This window comes from Danio rerio, chromosome 20, assembly GCF_049306965.1.
Source record: "Danio rerio strain Tuebingen ecotype United States chromosome 20, GRCz12tu, whole genome shotgun sequence".
Lineage (NCBI taxonomy): Eukaryota > Metazoa > Chordata > Actinopteri > Cypriniformes > Danionidae > Danio > Danio rerio.
The window spans coordinates 9,689,263-9,715,672 of record NC_133195.1 but is presented as its reverse complement, the minus strand read 5'-3'; the positions used below and the strand labels follow the sequence as shown (position 1 = coordinate 9,715,672).

The window sequence follows — 26,410 nt, the reverse complement described above, 5'->3', positions numbered from 1 at the left end:
TCATAACAACTATATAGGCCACTTAGAAGTTGGAATAAAGAAATAAAATAAGTCCTCTGAAACACTCTTAACACTCTAAATAGGCCCATAGGTACATACACTTAGGCCCAATCCCAATTCTACCCCTTAGCCCTTCACCTTACCCCTCGTTTTGCATGTTCACGTGAAGGGGTAGGGGTGTCCCAGCTGCACCCAGAAGTAAGGAGATCCACAAATTAGTATTTTTTGTTTGTCATTATTACGAATTTTTACAACTAACAAACACGTTTTAATAAATTCATAACTGCGTTCGTGTTATACCGTCATGCTTTAAAAAAAATGGTAAAGTAAAAACCGCTAAATTTCATGATCTATAATCTCTAATAATAACTTCTGTACAGCAGTTCCACAACATTCTGTCACTCAATGAAACTCAAATAATCTGTCAAATAGGTCTAGTGGCTGGAATTGGCCTTTTTACAGAATCTGCTATAATGTTAATGTTGTTTTTGGTGTCTTTACATAGATGAATATGACCACGGTGTAAATGCACAGTATATTTACGATCTTATTGCCACATTAGATCATTATGATAACATAATATATACCTTCAGTGATTTCCTGAAGATAAATACCAAAAAATAACACAACTGGAATAACTACAGCAGTCACCATCGTCTGATCTCATATGAAGCAAGAGATCGCGATGACATATGATGACGTGTGCAGGTGATGTAGTGCAGTCCCAATTCTTAGGGGTAAATTTTGAAGCCCTTACCCTTAACACTCGGTTTTAAGGGCCAAGGAGAAGGGGTAGGGGTACAAAAATATAATTGGGATTGGGCCTTAAATTGGCCAACACACCAATAAAAATAAGTATTTCCTTACAAATTAAATTAAAATAAATTATGAGTTACGAGACGTGTAATTGGCAATAACGAAATTAAGATAAAAGCTTTTCGGGATTTGCCTTAAGGTGATGGTGAAGCTGAATATTAAAAGAATAATGCCAACATTAGCCTATATACTGTCTATATTATGCATTTTTGATTTAATTAAAATTTAGTTATAATTTTAAAAATTCTTTACTCACCAAGATTTGGCATTGTAAACTATTTTTGTGAAGGAATAATATTGAATCCACCTTAGCATAGATGGATTTAGCGCAGTCCTGCTCTTACTGATGGTGCGTCTAGCACCACTCAACATCCTTTTACTGCTGCTGTTACTGGCCGGGATGCATACTGATCTGGCTAATTTTGCAAGTTTTGGGTATGGTTGTTTGTTCATCTTCCATTGTTCATTACTTTCTCACGCTAACTGAAATGCATCGCATGACTGTTTATTTACCGCGCAAGCTGGAGCACAAGCCTGAGCCTGGCTTGACCCCGTCTAAAATTATAGAAATCAAGCAAGATCCTACTTGATACCACCAGAACCCATCGGGTCCTGTAGGGTTCGGGAAAAGATCTTCTGCTGTACAGTAAGGGTATAATTTATGTTGGGCATGCGAAACTGTAACTTAGGCATGCAAAACTTGGACATGTAAAACTTTAATTACTGCAAATTAGGAGGTATTCAAAAACTGGAAAACTGAAAAATTATTGAGTTGATGAGGACATGTGTTAAGATGGTGGGAAACTGAAAGAGAGATGACAGAAAAAGAGAAATAGACAGCTAATCCCTACAGGCAGCTGTTGTATTCTGATCTACAGCAGAAGCTACCGTCTGTGACCTCACTAACACCAGTGTAAAGGTTAATCATTAAAGTGCATAAACACTAACACACATCTCTTAGCCACAGAGAGGTGTATGACTAACTCTATGACAACTCCTGGTCATCTCAGACTCGCACTATAAACGTACCTTTATTCACATCTTTTAGGACAAGGAGTTTATTTTGCTGCATAGAATTCAGGTTCTACTTTAAATGTAAACCCTCAAGTTTCTTTGGGTTCTATCATTGATACTAATGGTTTGTAGTGTTGCCGAAATTCTAGCCTTTGAGGAATAGGACTTATCCTTCAAATAAATCTCAGGGAAAAAGACTTAAATATATATTCTTGAACACCAAATAGGTACCCATGGAAGATTTGAATAAATGTCTATAATTGATGCATATGTTGACTAGGAGGACACAAAGCACAACTAAGAGACACCAGCTTTATCAGTGGCCCATTATGCTGAGGTAAATTAAGCAAACATCATCACTTCCTTTCGTTATCTCCAAGAAAATGAGGGATAAAGGGGCATTCACACATAGAGCAAAAATAAGGTCACAAAGAAACCACACATCAGCGCTGCAGTCAAAGGCAGCTCATTCAGGCCTGAATCTGAAAACAAAAGAGGGTCGAGTCTGAGCTAAGATGAAAAAAATTCACATGAAAAAACGATCTTGAACTCCTTGACTGGACATTGAGCCTAGTCTCAAGTACTACCACACTGCTGCCGTCATTTACTTCCATAAAAAGTTTCAGTTACTGAAGAATACTACTGTCAAGGCAATGCTATTGTGTGCTCTGGTTCAGACCTCAACCCCATTCTGGTATCTGTCTTGACTCAACTTCCAAAGAGCACCAAAAGGGTTGGCGTTTTTTGGCAAACCAGCAACAAAAACCTTCCAACAAAATTGAGCAGAGTAACCAAGAAATGTAGCAACAGGGCTGCTGATCTAGACTTTAACCCTACATTAAATGTTGTAATTAGACAGTTTTTTTCAGTAATTTTCAAAGACTGGTTCAGTAAGAATCTCTTGGATAACACTCCATCAATCATTCTTGTGATCTTCTTTAGGTTTGGCACCATACTCATTGAAAGGGAACCTTGGTCCTGGAGGTCCACTGTCCTGCAGAGTTTAGCTCAAATGGTCCATTAAGGCTTCCTGTAGCCTTATAATAATCCAGAAGACCCTAAATACCTGTCCAGGAATGTTTTTGATTAGATACTGTAGTAGCTAAACTCTGTAGGACAGTGGCTCTCTCGAATCGAGAATGCCTGTTGTACGTGACCATGAGCAGACTGCTGTTTCAGCAAACCAGGGAAACCCACTCTTGCTTTTTGCAGACGAATGTCCTGAAGAATTACGCACCAACCTGCCCCAACAAACTGCTCTGGAAGTTTTAAAAATCCTACAACAACTTGATTAACTAATTCAGGATTCGTTTTAGCTGTTCTGGATCTGTGGCAGGACACCCCAGAAGTAGAACTGCATGCTCAAAAGCTAGACAACATCCTTCTTCTCTTAGTTGAAGAAACTAACTTTTGGAGCCTGTTTCTGTACATTTTTTTATTGGCTCAGAGTAGGTGTTGATGGTCCATGAAACAGTCCAAGGAAACCATTTTAAAATCCCCTGGTTGTGCTATCCAATATCAATGAGCCATTTAAAGACAATCCACATGGATTTAGAAGGAGGGTCAGAGTTAACCGAATACATCTCTGTGGTGGTGGGGTGTCACGTGATGCCCAGTAGTGGTGCCACAATGAAAAGTTACATTCATATCCAGCTCATGAATTGACTGGGTCATGCCAATGACCATGAACATACAGGAAACTCAGAACTAAACACACGTTCCTTCCAGACACAGGCCACCGTCACTGATTTTTTTTTTTCTCTCATATAACTTCCCTTGTATCCTACCATCTGTTTTGTACAGACATTAAGTGTCTGTCTTGAGAAAAATTTACATTTGCCAATTAAGCTGTGACATGAACTTGGACTTGAAGCAGAATGTGTTTCTTACAGTGCCTAAAAAGACTCAGCCCATAGCACAACATTAATCAACAACAGAATGTTGTACTCAAACGCATGAATAAGAAACAAGTTTTCCAAATTTCCCAGCAAGACATGAGTGGAATACCACAAACCATCCTTGCTGCCAAGAAGTGCTTCTACCAGAGAACTGCTACAGTATTATTAGCACTAAACCAATACTCACAAGTCACTCTGTAATAGCTTGGCCTTTGGCCTAGGCGTTACGCAAACACAAATCCTGATCCAAATATGTTGGATTCATGTACACAATTCTACAATATTTTATGTTTGTTTTAGAAATAGTAATAATATAATATAATATAATATAATAATAATATAATATAATATAATAAACCACCAGCACCAAAAGAGGAAGTGAAAGGCTTTACCAAATATCTTTTACGATCCCTTTGGCTAAACATAATTCAGAAATTCACACATGTGAATAGAGAGAAGTTAATAAAATACCTTGTTTTGTTTGTGAGGTAAAGCCTTACTGATGGCAGACATGTGAACCATTAGATTCTGTTAAATGGTCCAAAACTGCAAACATTAATAAACAATTATTCTGCAATAATTCTTACATAAAACTTTCTCAGCTCACTTCTCATTAACCTCATACAAACAGACTTGCTGACAAGTTAGTAGTTCTCCTAAAGTTTATTCTGAACATCAAACCCTAGACTAGTTTTGCCAAAGACTACAGAATACACAAGACGTGTCACTTATATAGTTTTGAATTTGGAAAAGTGTAACAGTCAATATGGCGAATGAAGCCTAGACTACAAGTAAAGAAGCAACTCATTGATTACTATTCACTGATGATTCTCTGGGGCTTTTTTCGACAGTTTGGTGGTCAACAAACACTGGAATCTCAATGAATACTTGGTTCACAGACATAAGAAATATGTTTACTAAAAGCTTGAAACCTGTGATTTTAAATTAACCAACTTCACTTGAAAACAAAAGTTTTTTGGTTTTGTAATCTGTATGAAACAAATGCAAGGTACAGTCCATCCTGAGAAACGCATATCACATGACAGCAACTACTCAAACTTGTAAACAAATAATCGCTGTCATTTCTGGAGGAGATTCGCCATCAATGTTGCGGATAATTTCAGGAAACTATCAGACGATTATTATTCAGAGGATGATAATATGTAGAACGGCTACAATTGAGGTTGGAACAAGCGGCAACCTCCCGCTCTCCCTCAGGAAGCCAATAGGGAAGTAACTAAAACTGCAATTCATCCGAAATTCCGCTAGTCCTAGCCGGTCCTGGCTCCAAAATAGAGCAAATTTCAATTGAGCCCACTGTTAGAATGGCCAACTTTACAGCAGAAAAAAGGTGTTTACAGCCTGGTACAAAAAAAGACTTTGGTTAATACAGCTAATATTACCCTTCATGACAACTGTGAGGGGGGTGAATTTTTTTATAACTCATCCGTTTCCTTTATATTAAGTTATATTAAGTTTGCATAATTAAGGGAGTGGCCACTTGAGTGACAGCTAGGTCTCGTTGGTCGCCGTCATGTCACCTCAGCTGAATGCTGCAGATTAGCCACTAAACTCGGCATATTTATCGTATTTCTGTGTTGTTTTATGTGGCTTTACACAGTCAACTGCCTTTTGGACTTAATTATTAGATTAATTAATTAATAGATTATTAGATGGCATGGCATGCTGAGTGCATTTAATTGTGCTCACAAACCATTCACGAGGCCTCCGTTTCCCATGTGAGTAAAGTTATATACTTATATACCATCTCTATACATGTATTTGTTTTTTTTAAGATCATTATCGTTTATATTTATATTTAAAGCTGTAATGCACTCCAGAATCTGACGAACTGATTAGCTGTAGGCTCTAGAACCGTCATCTGAAGAGTTGTCATACAGTGTTATGCTGGATTTCATCAATAGTCTTACATTAACTAACACAGACTATATCTGAAGTGTTTGGAAGTAATTTGTGTTTTCCTCCTGTTGAAAAACGTCATAAGAACAATGTTTAGAAGCTCTGTGTATTACTACAGTGTTTTTACAAGACTAAACACTTTATTGATATAGTATACAACCAAGCACAAGTGGTCAGAACACAAACGAGTCACAGGTGATAAAGTATTAAGCGTTCTCCCAAAGTAAAGTGTGTCTGAACCAGGTCCAAGCAAACTGTCAGCAGGTGTTTGTAGCTCCGCTCACTCTCCGCCTCTTTGCCCTTGTTTGGTATCCCGCCATGGGTGTGATGACGCGCGAACAAAATGGCGACAGTTGGCCGCGCCTACTTGTGGCTTCTTTTGCGCTCTTTAGAAACCTATGGGTGACGTCACGGATACTACGTCCATATATTTTACAGTCTATGGGTTGGAAACGTGATCTCATTCCTTTTGAGTGCACATGCACATTTGCCCCGGCAACCTATAGAAACGAAACATGATACAGCTGTTGTTCAATTATACTGGGGATTCCAAATATGTAAAGTAATCGTAAGATTGGCAAACAGTTTTGTACTTTGATGTTTCCTCAATCAGACAGAATACCCGACCGCACCATCTGAGAGGCATTTCAAAGATGGCTGCCGAGTGAAATGACTTCCTAAAGGGACTTTGGTTTTGCTAGACCATTGAATCATAGACCTCAAGAACTTTGTCCTCAAAGAGGCAACTTGTTAAGATTATGCGATTAGCTACTAATCTGTTCCAATTATGGAAGGGCTCACTTTGTTTGTGACTAACTAATAAGACATTACGGGGCATTAGTTTGTTCTTACATTTTGTCCTTTTGAGAATGTGATGTGTGCTGTTTTATCAGTATGATGGTCTAAAGTTTTCATAGTGACACAAGTGCACACAACTTTATTAATGCATTGATGTAAGTGTTTTGAGCTATGAAATGAATGCCAATTATATTTATTTAATCATCAAACTCTAAGTGAATCAGCATATGTTGAATAAGAGAGGTGTGAGAGACATTTATGATTAATATCAGCATGCTTACATCATCTGTAGCTATGATTTTTCTGTAATGTTTGGAAGCAGGTTTGAGTCATTTCTTGCTCATGGTGAGATAAAAAGGGTGGCCATATGGTGACAGACAGACAGATAGACAGGCAGACACAAACACACACAGCGGCGTCCAGCTCCTCTATTCTGCCGTGACAGCATCTTCCATATGGGCTCCATGGAGAGTCCCAGCAGGCTGTTAAACAATCCTGTGTCCATAAGTGAAATCCCAGACGTGCAGAATATTGGGTAATATCTCTTTTCTACATTCTGCCTTGAATTAGTACTGCATGGAAATTGTGACATGATTTTCTCACCCTCTGCTTGTTCTAAACCTGTTTTAGATGGTTTGAAACATAGTGGCATTTCTACCTACAGTACTATGGAATGATGGTTAACAGTAAATTTTGCATACTCTTCTGCTTGACGCCAGTGAAATCACTTGGGTTTGAATCCGGAAACACATCTTAAACAAAGCTGATGATAAACGCAAGCGAAAAACGTACTGATATGTACGAGCCTTAATACCCTAGTTTGTCATGGGGATATGAATGAAATGTTCACGAGTGAAAGTGGAACTGCCGAATTGCAGTTAGTTACCCAAAATTAAAGCAAACTCTTACATAAATTTCTTAACGTAGACTCCTTAATTATATTATTGTCTATTAAGTCAAATAACTAGATTACTGATGTCCATGTAAGCATAGACAGTGATGTCTTCGAAGTAAGTGAAAGATCCAGAAGATCCAGAAGGGCATCCTACTGATTTGATTGAGAAGGGCCCTTTTTTGTCAGACGGCTCACCGGTTTGACTTTCATTCACCTTCACCGTCATTCATTTTAAAAAGTACCCGGTCCATTTTATTTGTATGTTTTACTCGAACGCATAAACTCTACAGGTGCCTGATAGTTAGATGTGGAGCTACATGTAACATTAATCAGATTTACTCTAGTAAACTACATCAATGTTAGCATGTCACGTTTGATGTGGTAATTTCACAGTAGGAATGCACACAGGTTCGAAGACTCGTTCTCGCCACCTACAGTGTAATTCTGCCAGGTATACATGCATGCTAAATTATCATGTTGAAAGTCATCATAGCTTGCGTAGACCAGACCCAGCTTCCAACCAAACTTTGAGAATAATACGGCGATTTTTTTTTTTTTTTTATCACAGCACGTTACCGCCGATAAAAGCCCACCACTAATAAAAAAAAGATAACCATAAAGGTTTGGATTCACTTAAGTGTGAGCAAATAGTGAGTACATTTTATTTATTTAGTTAGTTTTTTTTTAAGTATCCCTTTAAATACTGCAATTGAGTATATTTTGATTAAAAATATATATTTGAAAAATAGGAATCAACCGCATGTCATATACTTTTTATAGGTTATAAATAAGGAACATGCTGAGAATTGGGTTTCTCAGATTATTTAGTTATTGACTTTAGTTAAAATATGTTGCTAGCATCATTATTTAAGTTGAACTAAATAAACATAGCAATTAATTTCAACTTAAATCAGTTAGACTAACTTAAAACATAAATTTAAATCCAGTTTAACTTAAAGTAAAAAAAAATATATATTGAATCAGGTTAGACCATTAGAAATTAATTTTAACTTGCATTAATTAAACTAAAATTTAACAAACATTCATTCATTCATTCATTTTCTTGTCGGCTTAGTCCTTTCATCAATCCAGGGTTGCCACAGTGGAATGAACTGCCAACTTATCCAGCAACTTATTTACGCAGCGAATGCCCTTCCAGCCGCAACCCATCTCTGGAAAACATCCACACACACATCCATACACTACAGTCAATTTAGTCTACCCAAATTCACCTGTACAGCATGTCTTTGGACTGTGGGGGAAACCGGAGTACCTGGAGGAAACCCACGCGAAGGCAGGGAGAACATGCAAACTCCACACAGAAACGCCAACTGAGCCGAGGCTCAAACCAGTAACCCAGCGACCTTCTTACTGTGAGGCAACAGCACTACCTACTGCGCCACTGCTTCGCCCATAAACCATCAAGTTAAGGCAAGTTTAACTTTACAATTTAACAAGTCACATAGTTGATTTGTACTATTTTTGAATCCATTTAGGTGTTCTCCTGATATGGCATGAACACTTTTAGCTTAGCTTAGTGTAAATTACTGAATCAGGTTAGACCATTAGCAATTAATTTCAATTTACATTGTTTAGATTAACTTAAACCATAAAGTTAAAACAAGTTTAACTTTAAGGAAAACTATAAAGGAACAATTTTACAGTCACATAGATGCATTTTGTCATTTTTGAATCCATTCAGCTGATCTACTTGTCAGACATGAGCCCTTTTAGCTTAGCTTATCTAATCCGACTCAATAATTTATGCTATTTATTTAAACTAACATCAATTAGGCTAACTTAAACAACTAAGTCAAAACAAGTTTAACTTAAAGGGACAATTTTACAAGTCATATAGTTGAGTTTTATCATTTTGAATCCATTCAGCTGATCTTGGAGTCTGGCATAAGCGCTTTTAGCTCAGTTTAGCATAAATTGTGGAATTGGATTAGACCATTGGCATCATTGCTCAAAACTGTAAAAAAAAAAAAAAAAAAAATGTTTTAATAAATTTTCTATTTAAAGCTTGATTTGTCTGTAGTTACATCATGTAAATTAAACGTTTTATGTGATTCAATGATTTATGCTAAGCTAAGCTAAAAGTATTCATGCCAGACCAGGATATTGGCTGAATGGCTTTAAAAATGGTTAAACTCAACTGTTTAAATGTAGGGGGATTGTAAAAGGAGTGGAGCAGATTAAAAGCAGAGCATTCCTTTAAAAATTAAGCTGAAACCTGATTAGCATATTATTAAGTTTAAGTGACAATCTGTGGTAATATTAATCCATCATCCAAAAAAAGCTCAATATATTAAAGTTGATATATTGTAGTTTATTTACACTAGATAAACAGTTTAAAGGACTCTTATTGGTGAGGAATTTTATTAATGCATTTTAAAGAATTTATGCACTTTGAAACTAACATTCAAAACATATAAAAAGTTTTGTTGTTCAATATGTGCAAGTCAAAAAATACTATTTTTCACAAGAACAGTGTTTATTTGAAAATATGTGTAACAAATTTGCATTTATTGTCACTTTTGACCAATTTATTATAGCTTAATAGAAAATTTTCAAACAAACGCTGACTCGCTACTAGAAAATAATGCACAGCAAACTGCTCATGTCTTATTTTAAGACAAGATCTGATGTAAGACTGCCTTAGGTTTGGTTCCTTGGAACTCTGGTTTAAGGATTATTGTGAAATTTAAATGCTGAGATTAACTAATCATCCTACAACTTCCCTCAGAATCACATAAAATGTCTCACAACTCTTTTGCCAGAGGAAGTTACATAATATGGAGACATTACAGCTATTCAAAATAGAGTTGCAAGTAATGCAATAATTTATTGAGATGAGGCAATGTTGACTGGTTGAGCACAATGTCATGATAAACATTTAAAGGTTATCAGCCAAAATATCCCTCCCAGTGCATTTTTTCCTTTGACACTAAATAAGAAGCGTTGTCTTTTTAAGCAGTTTGGTCATGTTAAAAACTTCTTGGCCCCTGCATTACCCCTTGCATCCAGACAATGAAAAAACAATGAACCAGTGCTTATTTTCCCCACTGTATTTGTATATTCATTGTTTTTTCCTGGGAATAATATTTCTAAAGGGGCTGTTGACATGGAATTGAACCAGATTTTGGTAAAAACCCAAACAAACAAACATAAAAGTGTAGTTAAGAATTACATAGCAATTTTCTTTATTACAAACCGTTTTAAAAGCGTTTTAAACTTTAATTTTAATTTCAATCACAGTTCAGTGCTTTCCACAGGTTTAAAACATACTTGCGGTGGTAGCTAGATTGAAACACATCCTTTACTCATGGCACATAAATGGTGAACTACATGTGACAAGTTCAGGTTGCTTTACTGGCATGAATTTTAGCACAGTATTGCCAAAGCATTTTATATATATATATATATATATATATATATATATATATATATATATATATATATATATATATATATATTATATATATATATATATATATATATATATATATATATATATATATATATATATATATATATTATATATATATAAATAATGTAATATATTTGCATCATCAAATAATAACATACAGTATACAGCAAATAAGAAATAAATACAGGAAAAAAGATTAAAACACATAATATCTCTAAAATGGATATTGATTAATAACAAGAAAAAGTATAGATTATTTAAATAATATTTCCTTATGGGTTGACATATATTATGCAGCCAGTTTAGATGCCATTTCATCCTTTCCGAGTATTTAGTAAAGTAAAAAATAAATAGATTAAAGAATCTATTATTTACTTTTTCTCTATGTCTCGCAGCTGTGAGCACTGTCAGCTGTGAAGCCAAGTGGAAAGTAGTCTTTAATAAAAGAGTAATGAGAAAATGAAACAACTTTAGAAAGCGAAAGCAAAAGTCGACTCCCGGACATTTTTTAAACAGCATGCGGAGTCAACGGATGCATTTTTAAGCCTCAAAAAGGTGCATCTCTTTGGGTCTCTGCAGAGCAAGTGAGATTGACTAAGGAAGTGTTGTTGACTGTTCTTGCGCGCACACACAACAAACAGTACAAGATATGTAGGTCGAGATTTTCCACGGGTTAATCAAAAGCAGATGTTTGGTTATACTTGGGCAGCCGTTAATATACCCGGGCTGTCCGCCCAAGTGAAATCTATGTGTGGGAAGTATTGCAGTTTATTTGCAAAAAATAAACTGCAATACTGTGCAAAAATATTGGACACTTGTCCGATATTCTGTGGACAAGTGTATACATGTTATAAAGTGGAGGAACTATGACGTCAATTTGTATGCAAAAACCCGGAATATCCTTGATTGCTATCAAGTTGCTAAATCGGACTACAATCTGTGTCAGAGACACTGGAGCACAGCCCGCTTGCGTTGGGCATTTGGATTTGTGTGTTATTTAAGTATTTTCATGAATAGTACTTTATAGTTTGTAGAGTTTTTTGGGGAATTCATATTGTGAGTAGATGATGCCTTCACTTGTAAAGGCTGTCGAGACAGATTATATGTTGATCATTTATTTTAATTAAACAACATTATGAAGATACTGCTCACCAGTGCATCCTGTCTCTGTCCTGCTCTCAGTAATGCAAACGTGTGTATAATAGATAAAAATACATACATATTAACGTCATTTTAAAGTGATCAAGTGATTTTTTGCTGGGTTTTTTTTCATCCGAACACATTTAACTGCAATATTTACCCTCCTACTTAAAATTTATAGCATATGTGACCGTATGGGCTGCTTTTCACTGTACTTCGTGACAAAAAAAGAATATTGAATGTTGTTCTTGATCCATCATGGAACTTACAGGCATTTGATAGACTTGTTCCTCATGTCTCATTTCTGTCGTTAGTTACTAAAGTAAGCAGGCTGTGTGCACGTGAGCGATACACTTATTTAAATATGTCTTATGATAATACTATGTAGGCAGATTTATACATACAGTTTGAAAACTTTTAGAACAACCATAAAGCGAAACAAAAATGTTTCCCACGTAAAAAAAATAAAAGACACATATAGGTCTATGTGTTTTTGTGTATTTGTTTGTTTATAATATATAGCGTGGATTATAATATAATAAATGGTGAGAGTAAATCTGGTCATGGACCATATTCCCAAAAAATAAGCTTGAAAAGTTGTCTGTAGCAGAGTGGTGCTGACGTCACAGACGAGCATCCTGAAGACGCTGCAGTCCGTTTATAGCCTAATGTTAGCTTTTACATTTAAGATCCTATTGTATATTAGTGTGAAGATTATCCGGCTGGACAAAACGTATAAGTGTAATGAACAGTGTTTGAACACAGAGCTTATTATTTGCAAACTTCGAAAAGCCTATGGGAAAATCCTATAGGGATTTTATCGAGGGAACCAGTTTTATGCTTGCAGCTGATTAAGGTGATGTCATAGTTCCTCCACTCTATTAAAGAAACATGGTGCCTGTCAATCAATTTGGACTTCTACATCACGTTGCAGTGGGCCTCAAAATCACTAGGATTTTGGGTCCTATTTTAATGTCAGGAAATTTTAAAAAGAGTCTTGTTGGGTTTATATCACTCCAGTATGACAGTATGACAGTTCTGTCCAAACAGCTTACAAAAGAAGATTTTTATCATAGGTGCCCTTTAAATGAACATTTTCAGCATCACCCACAAACCACTAACCAACAATAATCATTTCTGGATTCAAGTGAACTAACGAGATGTGTTCTGATCAGAAATTAGCAGGAAGCATTATTAACTGCGTGTGTGTGTGACTGACTCGAGGACATTGTGTAAAGAGCTGAGGGAGAAGTGTGTGAAGAAGAGTGTTTCAAAGGTCTTTCTCATACAGGCTCTTTATTTGAAGCTGGCAGGCCTTGAGCTCTACATATCAAAGATGCACTTGTTGAGAGAGAAAGAAAGAGAAAGAGAGAGAGACTGATTAACACAACTGATGCAGAGAGCCAGACCACAGCAAAACTATTCAACAGCTGCTAGACACACATCAACTAGACACACATACGACTGTCTCACTGCCCGACACAAAGACGCACAACCACACATACACTTCACAGAGAAGCACTGTCAGCAAAACACAGAAATGGGGGATTGCTTAAATGTGGATTATTAATGGAGTAGGTACTCCATTTGAATTTACTACTTGTAAAGAAAAGTGCTTACTTGAATGTGAGAAGTAGCAAAGACTATAGAATACACAAGACGTGTCACTCATATAGTTTTGAATGGTCACTAATGCAAATAAAGCACCGCCTATTAGTGTAGGAGCCAATGAGGGATTGCTGTTGACTGACGATTCCTCAGGGCATTGGTTTAAACCAGAAGTGAGCTTCTGCAGATTTTGTGTCATTCTAACGTTTAGAAATTAGTCTAAAGAGACAGTTGTTGTTTTATTAATGATTTCTAATATGAAATTGAAGCGTTAGCTTGGCAAGCAATTGCCCAAGCAGTGTCCCCATTCAAACGAAATGCCTGAACATACAGCAGAGAGGTGTTTCAGAGATGGCTGCCAAGTGAAATTGGTTGTTTGAATGGAATTTGGGTGTACTGCATTCACCATTTGTCATTATCTTGTGACCAGTGTTGGTAGAAATGCATTACAAAAGTAATGTATTACAGTAACGTGTTACATTTTCCTATAACGCAGTAGTGTAAGGCATTACTAACACATTTTACTCTGTACATGTTCAGTGACGCATTCGTTATAACAAACCTTTCGCTCGCAAAACATTAACAAATAAAAAATAGCGCAATTCTATTTCCTGTTTGTGGTTAGTGATGAATATACACGAGTGTTGTCATTAATCTCCCTGTGAGTCTGGCTATTGGAACTTTTTACTTTGAATGCGGAATGATTTTAGCCTCTGAGCTAAAGGTCCGAGGCTATTGACTCGGTTCACAATAACGTTTAGCCCTCACGTGCAGCGGAAAATAGAAAATGGCAGAAGACTGTAAATTCGATGGACGTACAGTTGGTCAGAATTATTAGCCCCCCTTTGAATTTTTTGTTGCTTTTTTAAATATTTCCCATATTATATTTAACAGAGCAAAGGAATTTTCACAGCATGTCTGATAATGTTTTTTCTTCTGTAGAAAGTCTTATTTGTTTTATTTCGGCTGAAATAAAAGCAGTTATTAATTTTTAAACACCATTTTAAGGACAAAATTATTAGCCCCTTTAAGCTAACTTTTTTTTCCGATAGTCTACAGAACGTTATACAATAACTTGCCTAATAACCCTAACCTGCCTAGCTTACCTAATTAACCTAGTTAAGCCTTTAAAGTCACTTTAAGCTGCATAGAAGTGTCTTGAAAAATATCTAGTAAAATATTATTTACTGTCATCATGGCAAAAATAAAACAAATTAGTTATTAGAGAGGAGTTAATAAAACTATAATGTTTAGAAATGTGTTGAAGAAATCTACTCTCTGTTGAACAGAAATAGGGGGAAAAAATAAACGGGGTTTCTAATAATTTAGGGGGGCTAATAATTCTGACTTCAACTGTATGTGCATATGGTGTTATTTCACTGACAAATGTCGTAAGCACAGTAATTACATGTCGTGAGCGCATTCATGTAAGACGAGCATCGAACACACCGGTTTCCTCTGTTCGTGGACAAAACTCTTGTGCACTCAAAACACTATCTGCTCACGTGCAAATGATCTGCTCTCGCTCCGTCAGATGACACAGACTCACAATTTGTGCCTTGTGTTTCCTCCTCTTATCTTGCTTTTGCTCTTCAGAGATCCTTCTGTTTAATTGTTATCCCAAGAATGTTGATATGGTTTATATCTTGCTACACTATTTACTTACAGGCTAAGGTAAATTCTATAATAAAACTAGTGTTTTTGAATGTTAGGTATACTCCCTATGCTTATTATTTACAACTTGTTAATGAATGCTTCAGCATACTGTATTAAGAATAGTTATAAAATCAACTAATAAAATGAAATAAAAATGTAGTTTTACTACAGTAAAGTGTTGCAAATCATAGAATAATATACCTTATATTGTAAAAAAATAAAAAAAAAGATAAAAAAAAATAGAGCACTGGTTAATTTGTTTATATTAGACTTGTTGTGTTAACATAGCAACTATAGTATTACCACAACAGATTAATTAAAGTACTTTACTATAGTACAGTCCAAAACACTGTACATGCCAATATGTGCGTTCAGGGGCTTCCACAGCTTTTCCTCAAAATGAAGAGGATGACATGGAAAATGCACTCCAAAATCTCATCAACAATGAGGAATACCACAGACACTAGTTCACTTTATTTTAGTTGCCAAATGAGATTGATCGTGACATTTATTTGAAAAGTGAATTCAGTAGGCTATAATACCTTATCAAGTGTTTCTCTATTTTCTATAAGTTACATTACTTATATATACTTTGAAAATGTTTTTAAAATAAAATTTATTCTTTACATCCAACATCTATTCTCTACCAAGTGTTGGAAACGGGAAATATCTTATCATATAACATACAGCGGTGCCAAACAGCATTTCCCGTTGCTTACATCTTTGCTACAGCATACAGTTAAGGCTAGACACTAAACAACAAATAAAAACTCACATGCTACAGCTTCTGCTTGTTGGAGCTGCTCCTTTGAGAAGATTTTAACCAAAGCCAGCACTGAACTGGGAGAGATTCTGGAAGCTGTGTTTTTTCAAATCATGCTTGCAATGTATTTTATAATTCTCTGAAACATAATTAATATTGAACTGTGAGCACTTCTGTCTTTGTGTCATTTAGAAGCCCAAATACAGAAACAGAAGAAGCTCTGTGGAAATAGCAGTGTTTTATATGTCATTTAAATAGCGTTTTAGCTCCATATGCTGAAACATTACAGCGCCTCTGACCACACCTCTTAGCTGCTCAGTGTATCTGTGCAGTAAAAGTATGTTTGTGATCTCACAGGCCCGGAAGTATTTTTTGTAGTCCCCAAAACTCGTTCATTGTAGGCTTTGCTAAGATAACTGAGCGTCTTACATTTAGAGATGCTGTTTATGTTAACACAGCTACAGTGCACATCAACTTAAGTTTAAAATATGACATCATAGCGGACCACCCCTTTAAGAAAATTATGTATTAATTCTAAGTTAGGCCTATTATAACATAAAATATAGTATTTCTGACAATTTTCTTTATAATTTCAGTTATGAATTACAGTATCACCACACTACTGGTATAGTATCGTAAGATTAATTAATGGTATCGTGACAACCCTAGTAGGATTTATGCAATTTGGGGGCGCAGGCGTGGCGATGCTTCGAAGAAGAAAAAAATAAAACAATTCAGGACAGTTTGCTTGAAAATTTAAAGCAAAAACGTAAATGTAATTTGATTAGATTGAAGGAATGTTGTAAATGTGAGGTTGACCACGACATATTGTTGACTATTGTTACTGAATATCAGAGTTTGTACGCATTTTTACTACTAAAATGAATTTTCCAAGACTAGCGCCTGCAAATATTTGTCTAGCACCTCCTCCCCCAGTATAGGAAAAAAAGCACAATATTTGGCACTTGTCTAAATTGCACTGCGCTCATTGTGTTGATCAGTAATCAGATCAGTGATCAGTTTTTGTTTCCTTAGTTTGCACATTATTGGTAAATCGTTCGCAGAATTTTCCACACCCATCAGTGCTGTATGGAATATCGCTCTAGCACAAATTTAGCACTGTCGCCTAAAAGCAAGAAGGTTGCTGGTTTAAGGGCCTACTCACACTATGCCATCCGTACCGTGCCCAGGCCCGTTTCCCGGATCGTTTGAGAAGTGTGAGTGCGCTGAATCGGGCTCAAGCACGGTTCACTTGGCCGGCCCTGGCCCGGTTGGAAGAGGTGTGCCTGAGCGCGGATCACTTGGGCTTTGGCGCGGTACGCTTGTGTGTGAGTGCAAAATGCGCCAAAGCCCGAAACTGAAAGCGATACGTGACTTTTAAGGGGTTGTTTCATATGGATTTATTAATCATTCTTACTGTTCAGTGATCGCAAACTGCCGTAGTTTATTAAAGACGCAAACTCCTCACAGCACGACAGCTGCGCGCCTTCAGCAGACCTCCTCATTCCTGCACCACGAGAGCTTAATGATCGTTTATGAGCGCCAAAAGTGGCGGATCTGTTCGGCAAAATATCTGACTGCGTGTCCTCGCATCCCTAAGGACTGTTTGGCGAAATATTTGACGGCATATCATACGACTGAAACGATTTAACTAGAGAAATCTCCACTGTGCTACTGGGTGAGAGCGTATGGCAAGCCGTTATAGCATTTAAACCTTGTTCTGACTATCCATAAATATATATTTAGATATATCTCTAATTATATTTTGACTAGTCATAATTATAATTCGACTAGTCAGAATGACAATTAGAGATATCTGCAATTACAATTGTACTAGTACGAAATCAGATTGGAGATATCTGCAAATATATTATGACTAGTCATATTCCTCCATTGACTTCCATTGAAAAATATTTGCAGATATCTCTAACTGAGTTTTGACTCGTCAAAAATCCAATTCAAGATATCTACAACTGTAATTCGACTATTAGTAAATTAATTAGCGATATCTTCAAATATATTTGTAAATATCTCTAAATATGACCAATTAAAGACATCTCCAAATGTATTATGACTAGTAAAAACTCAGTTAGAGATATCTCCAATTACAATTGTGACTAGTCAAAACTCATTTAGAGATATCTGCAAATATTTTTATTTCCAATCAGATATCTCCAATCTGATTTCGCAATAGTACAATTGCAATTGCAGATATCTCTAATTTTTATTCTGACTAGTCGAATTATAATTATGACTAGTCAAAATAAAAATTAGAGATATCTGCAGGGGGAGACAGGAGGGGGGACAAGCGTGCTTTGGCCCGGTTCGAGGCAACTGTACCTAGTGTGAGTACGGCCTAAGTCCCGGCTGGGCCAGAAGGCATTTCTATGTGAAATTTGCATGTTATCACTTTGTTTGCATGTTTTTCCTCCAGTTTCCCACACAGTCCAAAGACATGTGAATAAAGGACTTGGGTGAACTAAAGTGCTGGAGTGCAGCTGGGAAAGCATTCACCATGTACAGCCAGGGAAATTGGTGGTTCATTACCCTGTGGCGAGCTCTGATAAATCAAGAAATTTGACTTTAAACAACGCAAAGAATATGTGAGTAAATGGGTTTACAAAATGTAAACTGCACAAGAGTTTCTGTAAGATTGGGTTCATATTTACAGCATTTGAAAAATCTTACAGACCACGAGCTGTTGTCGAAGAAGGATATTTTCCATTTAGAAAGGAAGCGTGGCAAGATTTTTCTCATGCAAGCTGCAGATTATCTGATACAACAACAAAATAAGCAACAATGAACAAATTAGCTTAGTTTACTTTTATACTGCATTTTTAAACTGCATTAATATCCCATGCAAAATCTACAACGCCTGTCTAAACAAAAGTGCAGAATGAGCAAATTTAGTATTCACTTCCTCTAATAAAACCCAACAAAAGCAAAAACAAGCTCCTGAATGTGAGCTCATATCAGCTGTGGAGCAGGCATTAACAGGAAGTGTGAGCTCTTTGATTATTCATTGTTATTAAATTATGCTGAATTGATACCATTGATACCAATCGTAGCTTTCTTGAACAATCCACAAGCAAACGGCTTCAATTCCAAACCCCAAAAATGGACTCAGGTACAGCAAGATGAATTATAAGTGAATCTTTTCCAAGTCCTGTTAAAAACCAACCACAAATACACCACTATAAAGCTCTGTTAAAGAGCCAAAAACATTCCCACTATGTTTTTCCTCTGATATCCTGTTTCCCATTAAAGTTTTGTGGTGTTGGGAATCCACACAAACCACCCAGAGGTAAACTGTGAAGCCCACGAGTGAATTCAAACGGTCCTGACAGGACAGCCAGAGGTCCTGCATGGTAAACTGTAGTGGGCAGAAGTTCTGGCTGAAGCAGAAGTAGCCAGAAACATTTATTTATTTTTTTTTTTTTTACTGTACTTAAAAGGATAGTTTGCCCAAAAATGAAAATTCTATCATCATTTACTCAATCTGCACTTGTTGAAAACCTGTTTGAGTTTCTTCGGTTGAACACAAAGGAAAATATTCTGAGGAATGTTGTAAAAAAAACAACCATTGACTTACATAGTATCTATGTCAAAGGCCGCTTACAAAATTCTTCACAATATATTTCTTCGTCTTTAACAGAAGAAATAAAACTTCTCTTGTCTCTTCTCTTATCTGTACTTTGTTTAGCTAAACCATTTTTACTTCACTGTAAAATCCAGAGAATTTAACTGTACATTTTACTCCATTAAATTTAATAAAAAACATGTCTTGTTGTTTTAAACTTGGAATATGAATGAAAAATAGTCACTGACTCAAGAGACATGCTGGTAACCTGTTAAGCCCCGGCCAGTTCACATGAATTTGTCATAATTTCTGGTAAGGGTGTGAATCTACACTGGTCTCATGGTTCGGTTACGATTATCATGCCATTGATTCGGTTGCATATCTCGGAGCATCATGGTGCATTGACGATGCTTTCATAAACAATTCGATTTTTTCTTCAACACAATCATTTTTTAAAATTAAAATCTATAAATATATAAATTTTTATATATTATTTGTAATACATTATTGTCCTTTAATACAAGCAGTAAGATATATGAGCTGTACCTTTACCATCTCAAAGAAAACACAATACGAAGTTTAGACAAAACTCCAATACGCACAAAAGACAGCATGAGCATTTATAGGAAATAAACTAGTGTAAATATTATCCTTCTTCCTTTTTGAGCGCCGTCTTACACCCCTATGATTCGTCATTGTCTTCACCTGCTCAACAGAAAGGGCTGCACTTGGCTTTAGAAATGAAAGCGACGTTCACCGATGAGTCACGCGGGAAGAACAGCCGCAGTTACAGTCTATATGTTCATAAAACGCGGTTATCACAGGTAATCAATTATAGACACAGTGGATAAAACTCGCAACTTATATATGCTCGTGTCTGGATCCACAAGTATCGCTTTAACAACCGAAAGGAGAAGAAAGTTCCCTCACAAACAGGCCAGCGCATAGGGTCAAATGTCCAAAGTGAGAGAGTGAGTGGCAGAGATGGAGTTTTACAGCATTTCTCCCTAGTGGTGAAATAGCGGCTCATGTGCTGAGCCTTGGTCAGTGTCAACGAAAGACTTTTCAGCAAATTCTCAAGCAGTTGAATTGTGCATAATTATCTACCTTTTAAGTAGTAAAAGCATTTTATTTACTCGCCCTCTCCTCCTTCGCCTAGTATTTTACTGTGACATTGTGCCTAGGAAATAAATGACGTTAGTACATAATAATCGGTTATGATCTATTACACTGAAGAAACTATTAATTTTGAAACCCCTAATTTCAGTTCAATTTCCTTGATTGTGGAGATTCGCAAAAGACAAATGGGCATCGTGACACAAGATTCAATAGTTTCTTATAGTGTTATTTGGCATAGTTCACGACAACAAATACCATGCCTGTGGCACCTCATGACACCATCGCAGGAAGTCTAGCATGTTTAATTTTTTTCTTGTTCTTCACGACGAGTTCCGTCACGTGGGTGACACTGGACAATTGGAGCACATCCTTTCTCAGTTATTTCATGGGGCACTGCCAACAATGCGCCGGTCAGGTATTTAAAAAATATGCTGCATATTTACTTATTGGTGGGTCACGGGTGGATAAAATCAATCATTGGTTATGCAAACTGTAATTACCTTTTCTAAAATATTAGGGTGTTTTAAGCTAATTTATCTGAGAGAATCACACAAATATGCAGGTAACTTCATTCTCACAACGAGTTTCTGAGTTTTTTGTCCTTCTAACAGTTTGTTCTTCTGAAATAATCTGGGAACAGGTTCAGTGCTGCGAATCTATTGCAAAAGCATTTCCTGCTTGTTCAAATTTGTCTTTAATAGTGAAAACAGTTTAACATAGGCTTCTCTGAAACTGTGAATGCTTCACTTTAATTTTATTGAGGCTGGATTATTATTTTATTTCACAAACCAACACAATCTCACAGCGATTCGTGTTTTAGCGCATATAGCAGACTTGTTTTGAAGCGCTTCACCTAATTGATAACTGACCGACAAAAGATGCACTCAAATTAAGATAAAAATTATAGCAAACGGAATTGGTTTCAAAATGATATTTTTTCTAAGAAAAATAAACAAATTCTATTTTTGTTTAAGCCCCTCCACTACTCAACTATACGGGTTTGTTACGCTCAAGGAAAATAGGGATTTAATGAATGCTTCGCTGTGATTGTATCACAAATCTCAGTTATACTGTTTATTTGCTAATTAATATGTCATTATTTAAAGATTATGTCTTGCGCATCTGATTTTTCTTTGCTGCTACTTATTTGCTTTCATTTTCTCGTCTCATGGGCGACAACTTCAGGCGAAGTGCTTAATAAGAAACCCATGCCAGGAAAATATACATTTAGATTTCAAAGAAAATATCTTAATATTAAAAAGGAATCATAAGTTTGATCCTATCCATGTCTCAAGGAATGCCCTTAAATAATTGCTAATAGTTATTAGCTGTCTGCAAGTATCAGTGCTTATTGAGATTGAAAAAAGATTAAAAAAATTTTTATTGAGATACGAAATATTGTTCTAGCAACACTTGTGACTGCTTTTGTAAATAACGCTCGTCCTAGATGTCAGGGGATGACTGATTATAAAGAAACGTGTAGTCTGACACATTTGTTACACATGACAAGTCACGATTTTAACAAGAAAAAATAAATAAATAACATAATCTGACATAGTGATTTTCATAACCGACCAAGGAATGTGCTTTTTAGTTCTAAAAATGCAAGGTGCACCACACTGCCTTTTTGTTGACTTTAGAAAAGGGCAGTGTGCTGCACTCTTTATTTTGATAGGCAATCACTGTATCAATGGTTTAAGTGGTGGAACGCACCACATCGGATGCTTTTTACTTTTTCATCTGCAGTTGTACAAAGGGATCTGTCAAATATGCGATACACAGTAAGTGGTTAAAACGCGATAAGCGCACTTTTGGAAAATATTTTAAAAAGGAAAAAAAAATCAAAGGGATGCTTATAATTCTGACTTAAACTGTATACTGGAGAAATATTTAGTAGGTTATCTTTAATTTGTGTACTTTGTCCAGCATTGCCTAGAAGGTCTATCACCAGAAACCACATGCAAATGACTACAAAGCAACCAAGGTTATTTTTTAGAATTCTTATTGCTGGCATTCAGTAAAGTAACAGAATCTGAGGTGTGGTTTTAAAGAGAAAGTTTACTCTTAAAAGGAAAAATGTCGTACTTTCTCACCCTCCACGTGTTTTAAACCTGTATGAGTTTATTCTGAAGAACACAAATGAAGAAATTGTGAAAGATGGTAAATAAACAACAACAGACCTTCACATTATAATTTTTTTCCTAACTTGGAAGGCTGTGGTTACCATCAACTTTTTGGTAACCAACATTATTTACATGTAGGTTTGGAAAAAGTGGAAGTCGAGTAAGCGATGACACAAATTCATTTTCTTTTTTTAAATCCCTTTAAAGGCCACATTTACTTAACACAAGCACAAGAGAAGGAAGCGTGCAGTTTTCTAAGTTATCTACTGAGTGCAAATTAAAGATAAACCACACATGCACTCCTTTCTAACAGATCAAAGACATTTTCACAATATTCTCAAGCTCTCTTTATATATATATATATATATATATATATATATATATATATATATATATATATATATATATATATATATATATATATATATTTTTTTTTTTTTTTTTTTTTTTTCTCTCTGGATAAAGTCTTGTTTCTTTTAGTTAAGCTGTTTTGAGGTTTTTAAGATGAATATTTTTAGCCCCCCAAATATTATATTCTTGGTTTCTTGGCAACAGAAGCTTATATTAAAATCTGTGAATGAAGGGTCTGACGATTATGTACATGTATATGAATATATAAATAATTACTTTTTCATCTATATTATTCAATAATATCCAGATGTTTAGATTATTTAGGTACAATACCATTTGCAAAGTAAATTGTCTGTATTTTATTTGATCTTTATATATAAAAGACTTTCCCAGAGATGGGTTGCAGCTGGAAGGGCATCCGCTGCGTAAAACAAGTGCTGGATATGTAGTCGGTTCATTCCGCTGTGGCCACCCCGGATTAACAAAGGGACTAAGCCGAAAAGAAAATGAATGAATAAATGAATGAATATGAAAGACATTGTATATCCTAAATAAGTTAAACGGTTATACTGTTTCATTTGTTAGGCTTTAAGCTACTATACTCTCAAAATCATTTCTCATAAACCAGCGCATATTTTGCATAATATTTAGCACAGAAAGAGCAAAAAATTGGCCCAATAACTTGCCTAGTTAAGCCTTTAAGCTGAATACTAGTGTCTTGTAAAACATCTATTAAAATAATTTGTAGTGTCATCATGGCAGAGACAAAATAAATGAGCTATTTGATATCATTTATTAAAACTATTGTTTTTAAATGTGTTTTTGGAAAAAAAAAACTTCTCTCCATTACATTTCAGAAATGTCTGAATAAATAAACCAGCTTGAATTAGGTCCCAAGCATCTTTGAAGGCTAAAACACTTTTCTAAAATTTGATCTAAATTTTTTTAATATAAATTTGGAATTTGGTTATAGTTCCTGCATGTTCATATTATAGTTCACTTGTATGGCATGTACTTACCTGCCTAACACTGCTGTCGTGGTTTAGTATGACATACTGTGGTTCCTAGCAAAGTTTATGTAGATATGAAAGTTCACGTATAGGGATAGTTACCCCCCATTTAGTCCCCATTTTCAAACTGTTAGTTTGCTGTTCATAACACACTCACCCTCAAGACGAATGCCTTCCTTCTGAATGGTGTAGCTTAGCACGGCAAAAGGAGCCACAGGTGACTTTGCTATGACAATCTGAAATAAAAATAAATAAATAAATAATGGGTGATGCAGTGGTGCAGTAGGTAGTGCAGTCGCCTTACAGCAAGAAGTTCGCTGGGTCGAGCCTCTGCGTTTCTGTGTGGAGTTTGCATGTTCTCACTGCGTTCGTGTGGGTTTCCCCCAGGTGCTCCGGTTTCCCCCACAGTCCAAAGACATGCGGTACAGATAAATTGGGTAGGCTAAATTGTCCGTAGTGTATAAATGTGTGTGTGTTAATGGATGTTTCCCAGAGATGGGTTGCGGCTGGAAGGGCATCCACTGTGTAAAAAAAAAAAACGTGCCGTATAAGTTGGCGGTTTATTCCGCTGTGGCCCCGGATTAATAAAGGAACTAAGCCGACAAGAAAATGAATGAATGAATGAATAAATAAATAAATAAATAAATAAATAAAAGACAACATTCAGGTTTAGTAGGACAAGGCAAATTTAAAATCAGGTTATCAAGTCAAGGCCCAGGAAAAATAAAATTAAAATATATTTAGGCCTGACAGTGGATTTAATTTGTTATAATACTATATTTAAAAGCACAATACCTGACAAAAGTTCTGTCACCTTTCCAAGTTTTAACAACAAATAGTAACTTGACTTCTAGTTAATCATTCGGTTTTAGAGGTGGCTTATATGAAAGGCAAAGACCTCAAAATTACGCTTATTTTACCAAAATACATGATGATCATGCCTTGATTTATAATTATTTAGTTAGGACAGTAAGGTCTGACCTTGCTTAGACAAAAGTCTTGTCACTTAACAGAAATAATGTACAGTATAGAATATAAAGTCATGGTGGAGTGGAAAACATATTTAATATTGTGTGTGACTCCCATGATCTTGGAGGACTGCATCCACACATTTGTGCAATGATTCAAATAACTTATTAATAAAGTCATCTGAAATGGCAAAGAAAGCGTTCCTGCAGGACTCCCAGAGTTTATCAAGATCCCTTGGATTCATCTTCAATGCCTCCTTCTCCATCTTACCCCCGACATGCTCAATAATGTTCATATTTGGTGACTGGGCTGGCCAAACCTGGAGCACCTTAACCTTGTTTTTAAGAACTTTGATGTGGAGGCTGAAGTATGACAAGGAGGGTGCTTGAGAATTTGCCCTCTCCTGTGGTTTGTAATGTAAAGGGCAGCACAAATGTCTTGACACCTTAGGCTGTTGGTGTTGTCATCCCCTCTGCAGTTCTCTTGCATACCCCTGCCCCCATACTGAATGTGACCATAAACCAGGATTTTTAATAAGTTATTATTTGTTGCTTTTACAACTGAGATCGACTACATGACTTTTGTCAGGTAGTGTAACAAATTGTTAGAGTTTGCATTGAATGAAACACACTTTATTTTGATGGTCCGCTTGTTAAATTTAAGCTACATTGCATCTACATGCCAACTAATTTTCATTAGGTTATAAATAGGCTTTTAGGTTGGGGTTAGTGTAAGTTGACATGTACTTGCAAAGTTTCTTAAAGTGAGTTAAATATCTTTTTAACAGCAGTGTCAAGATATTAAGCAGACAGTCTACTAATTCTTAAATGGACCATCATAATAAAATGTTACCAATGATAGTATATTATTTTATATTTATTATTTTACTATGCTTTTATAGTGTTTCAGATAAATGCTGTTCAAGATGTGCTCATTCATACTTAATGTTTGAACTAAATGCATTAACTAAAAGAACTTTACTGTAAAGTGTGACCCATACAACTATCAACAGAAACTAGAGCCCAAGGACAGATTAAACAGGCCACAATTGTTTGTTTGGTTCATTATTCTTTTTCTTTAAAAGGAAAATCATCAGAGTAAATTAAGAAAACCTGCAATAATGCGGCTTTTGTGTTCAGCATGTCAACATGAACTCTTTCCCCCTCAACAAAAAAGAACATCTATCTGCCTGTTACGTCAATGGGCATAAAAACAAGCATAGGATTCTGGAAAACAGCCCGTGGGGAAGAAGTGGCATTGGGTTTCCAGACTCAGCAGGGTCTGCTAGTAATCTGCGTCACAGCCTATAAGAGATCC

General features: G+C 35.9%; 1 protein-coding gene across 5 annotated transcripts in view; it reads right to left on the bottom strand.

Annotated features, from left to right (window-relative positions):
• Window positions 1-26,410, bottom strand: part of rad51b (RAD51 paralog B) — a 93,596-nt gene that overhangs the window by 17,384 nt on the left and 49,802 nt on the right. For 2 of the 5 annotated variants that reach the window (XM_017352459.3, NM_213412.1), the window contains 1 exon segment: window positions 24,282-24,360. The exons of 2 other annotated variants lie outside the window; for them this stretch is intronic. In XM_017352459.3, coding sequence (XP_017207948.2) covers window positions 24,282-24,360 — 79 coding nt within the window. 5 annotated transcript variants of the gene reach the window in all.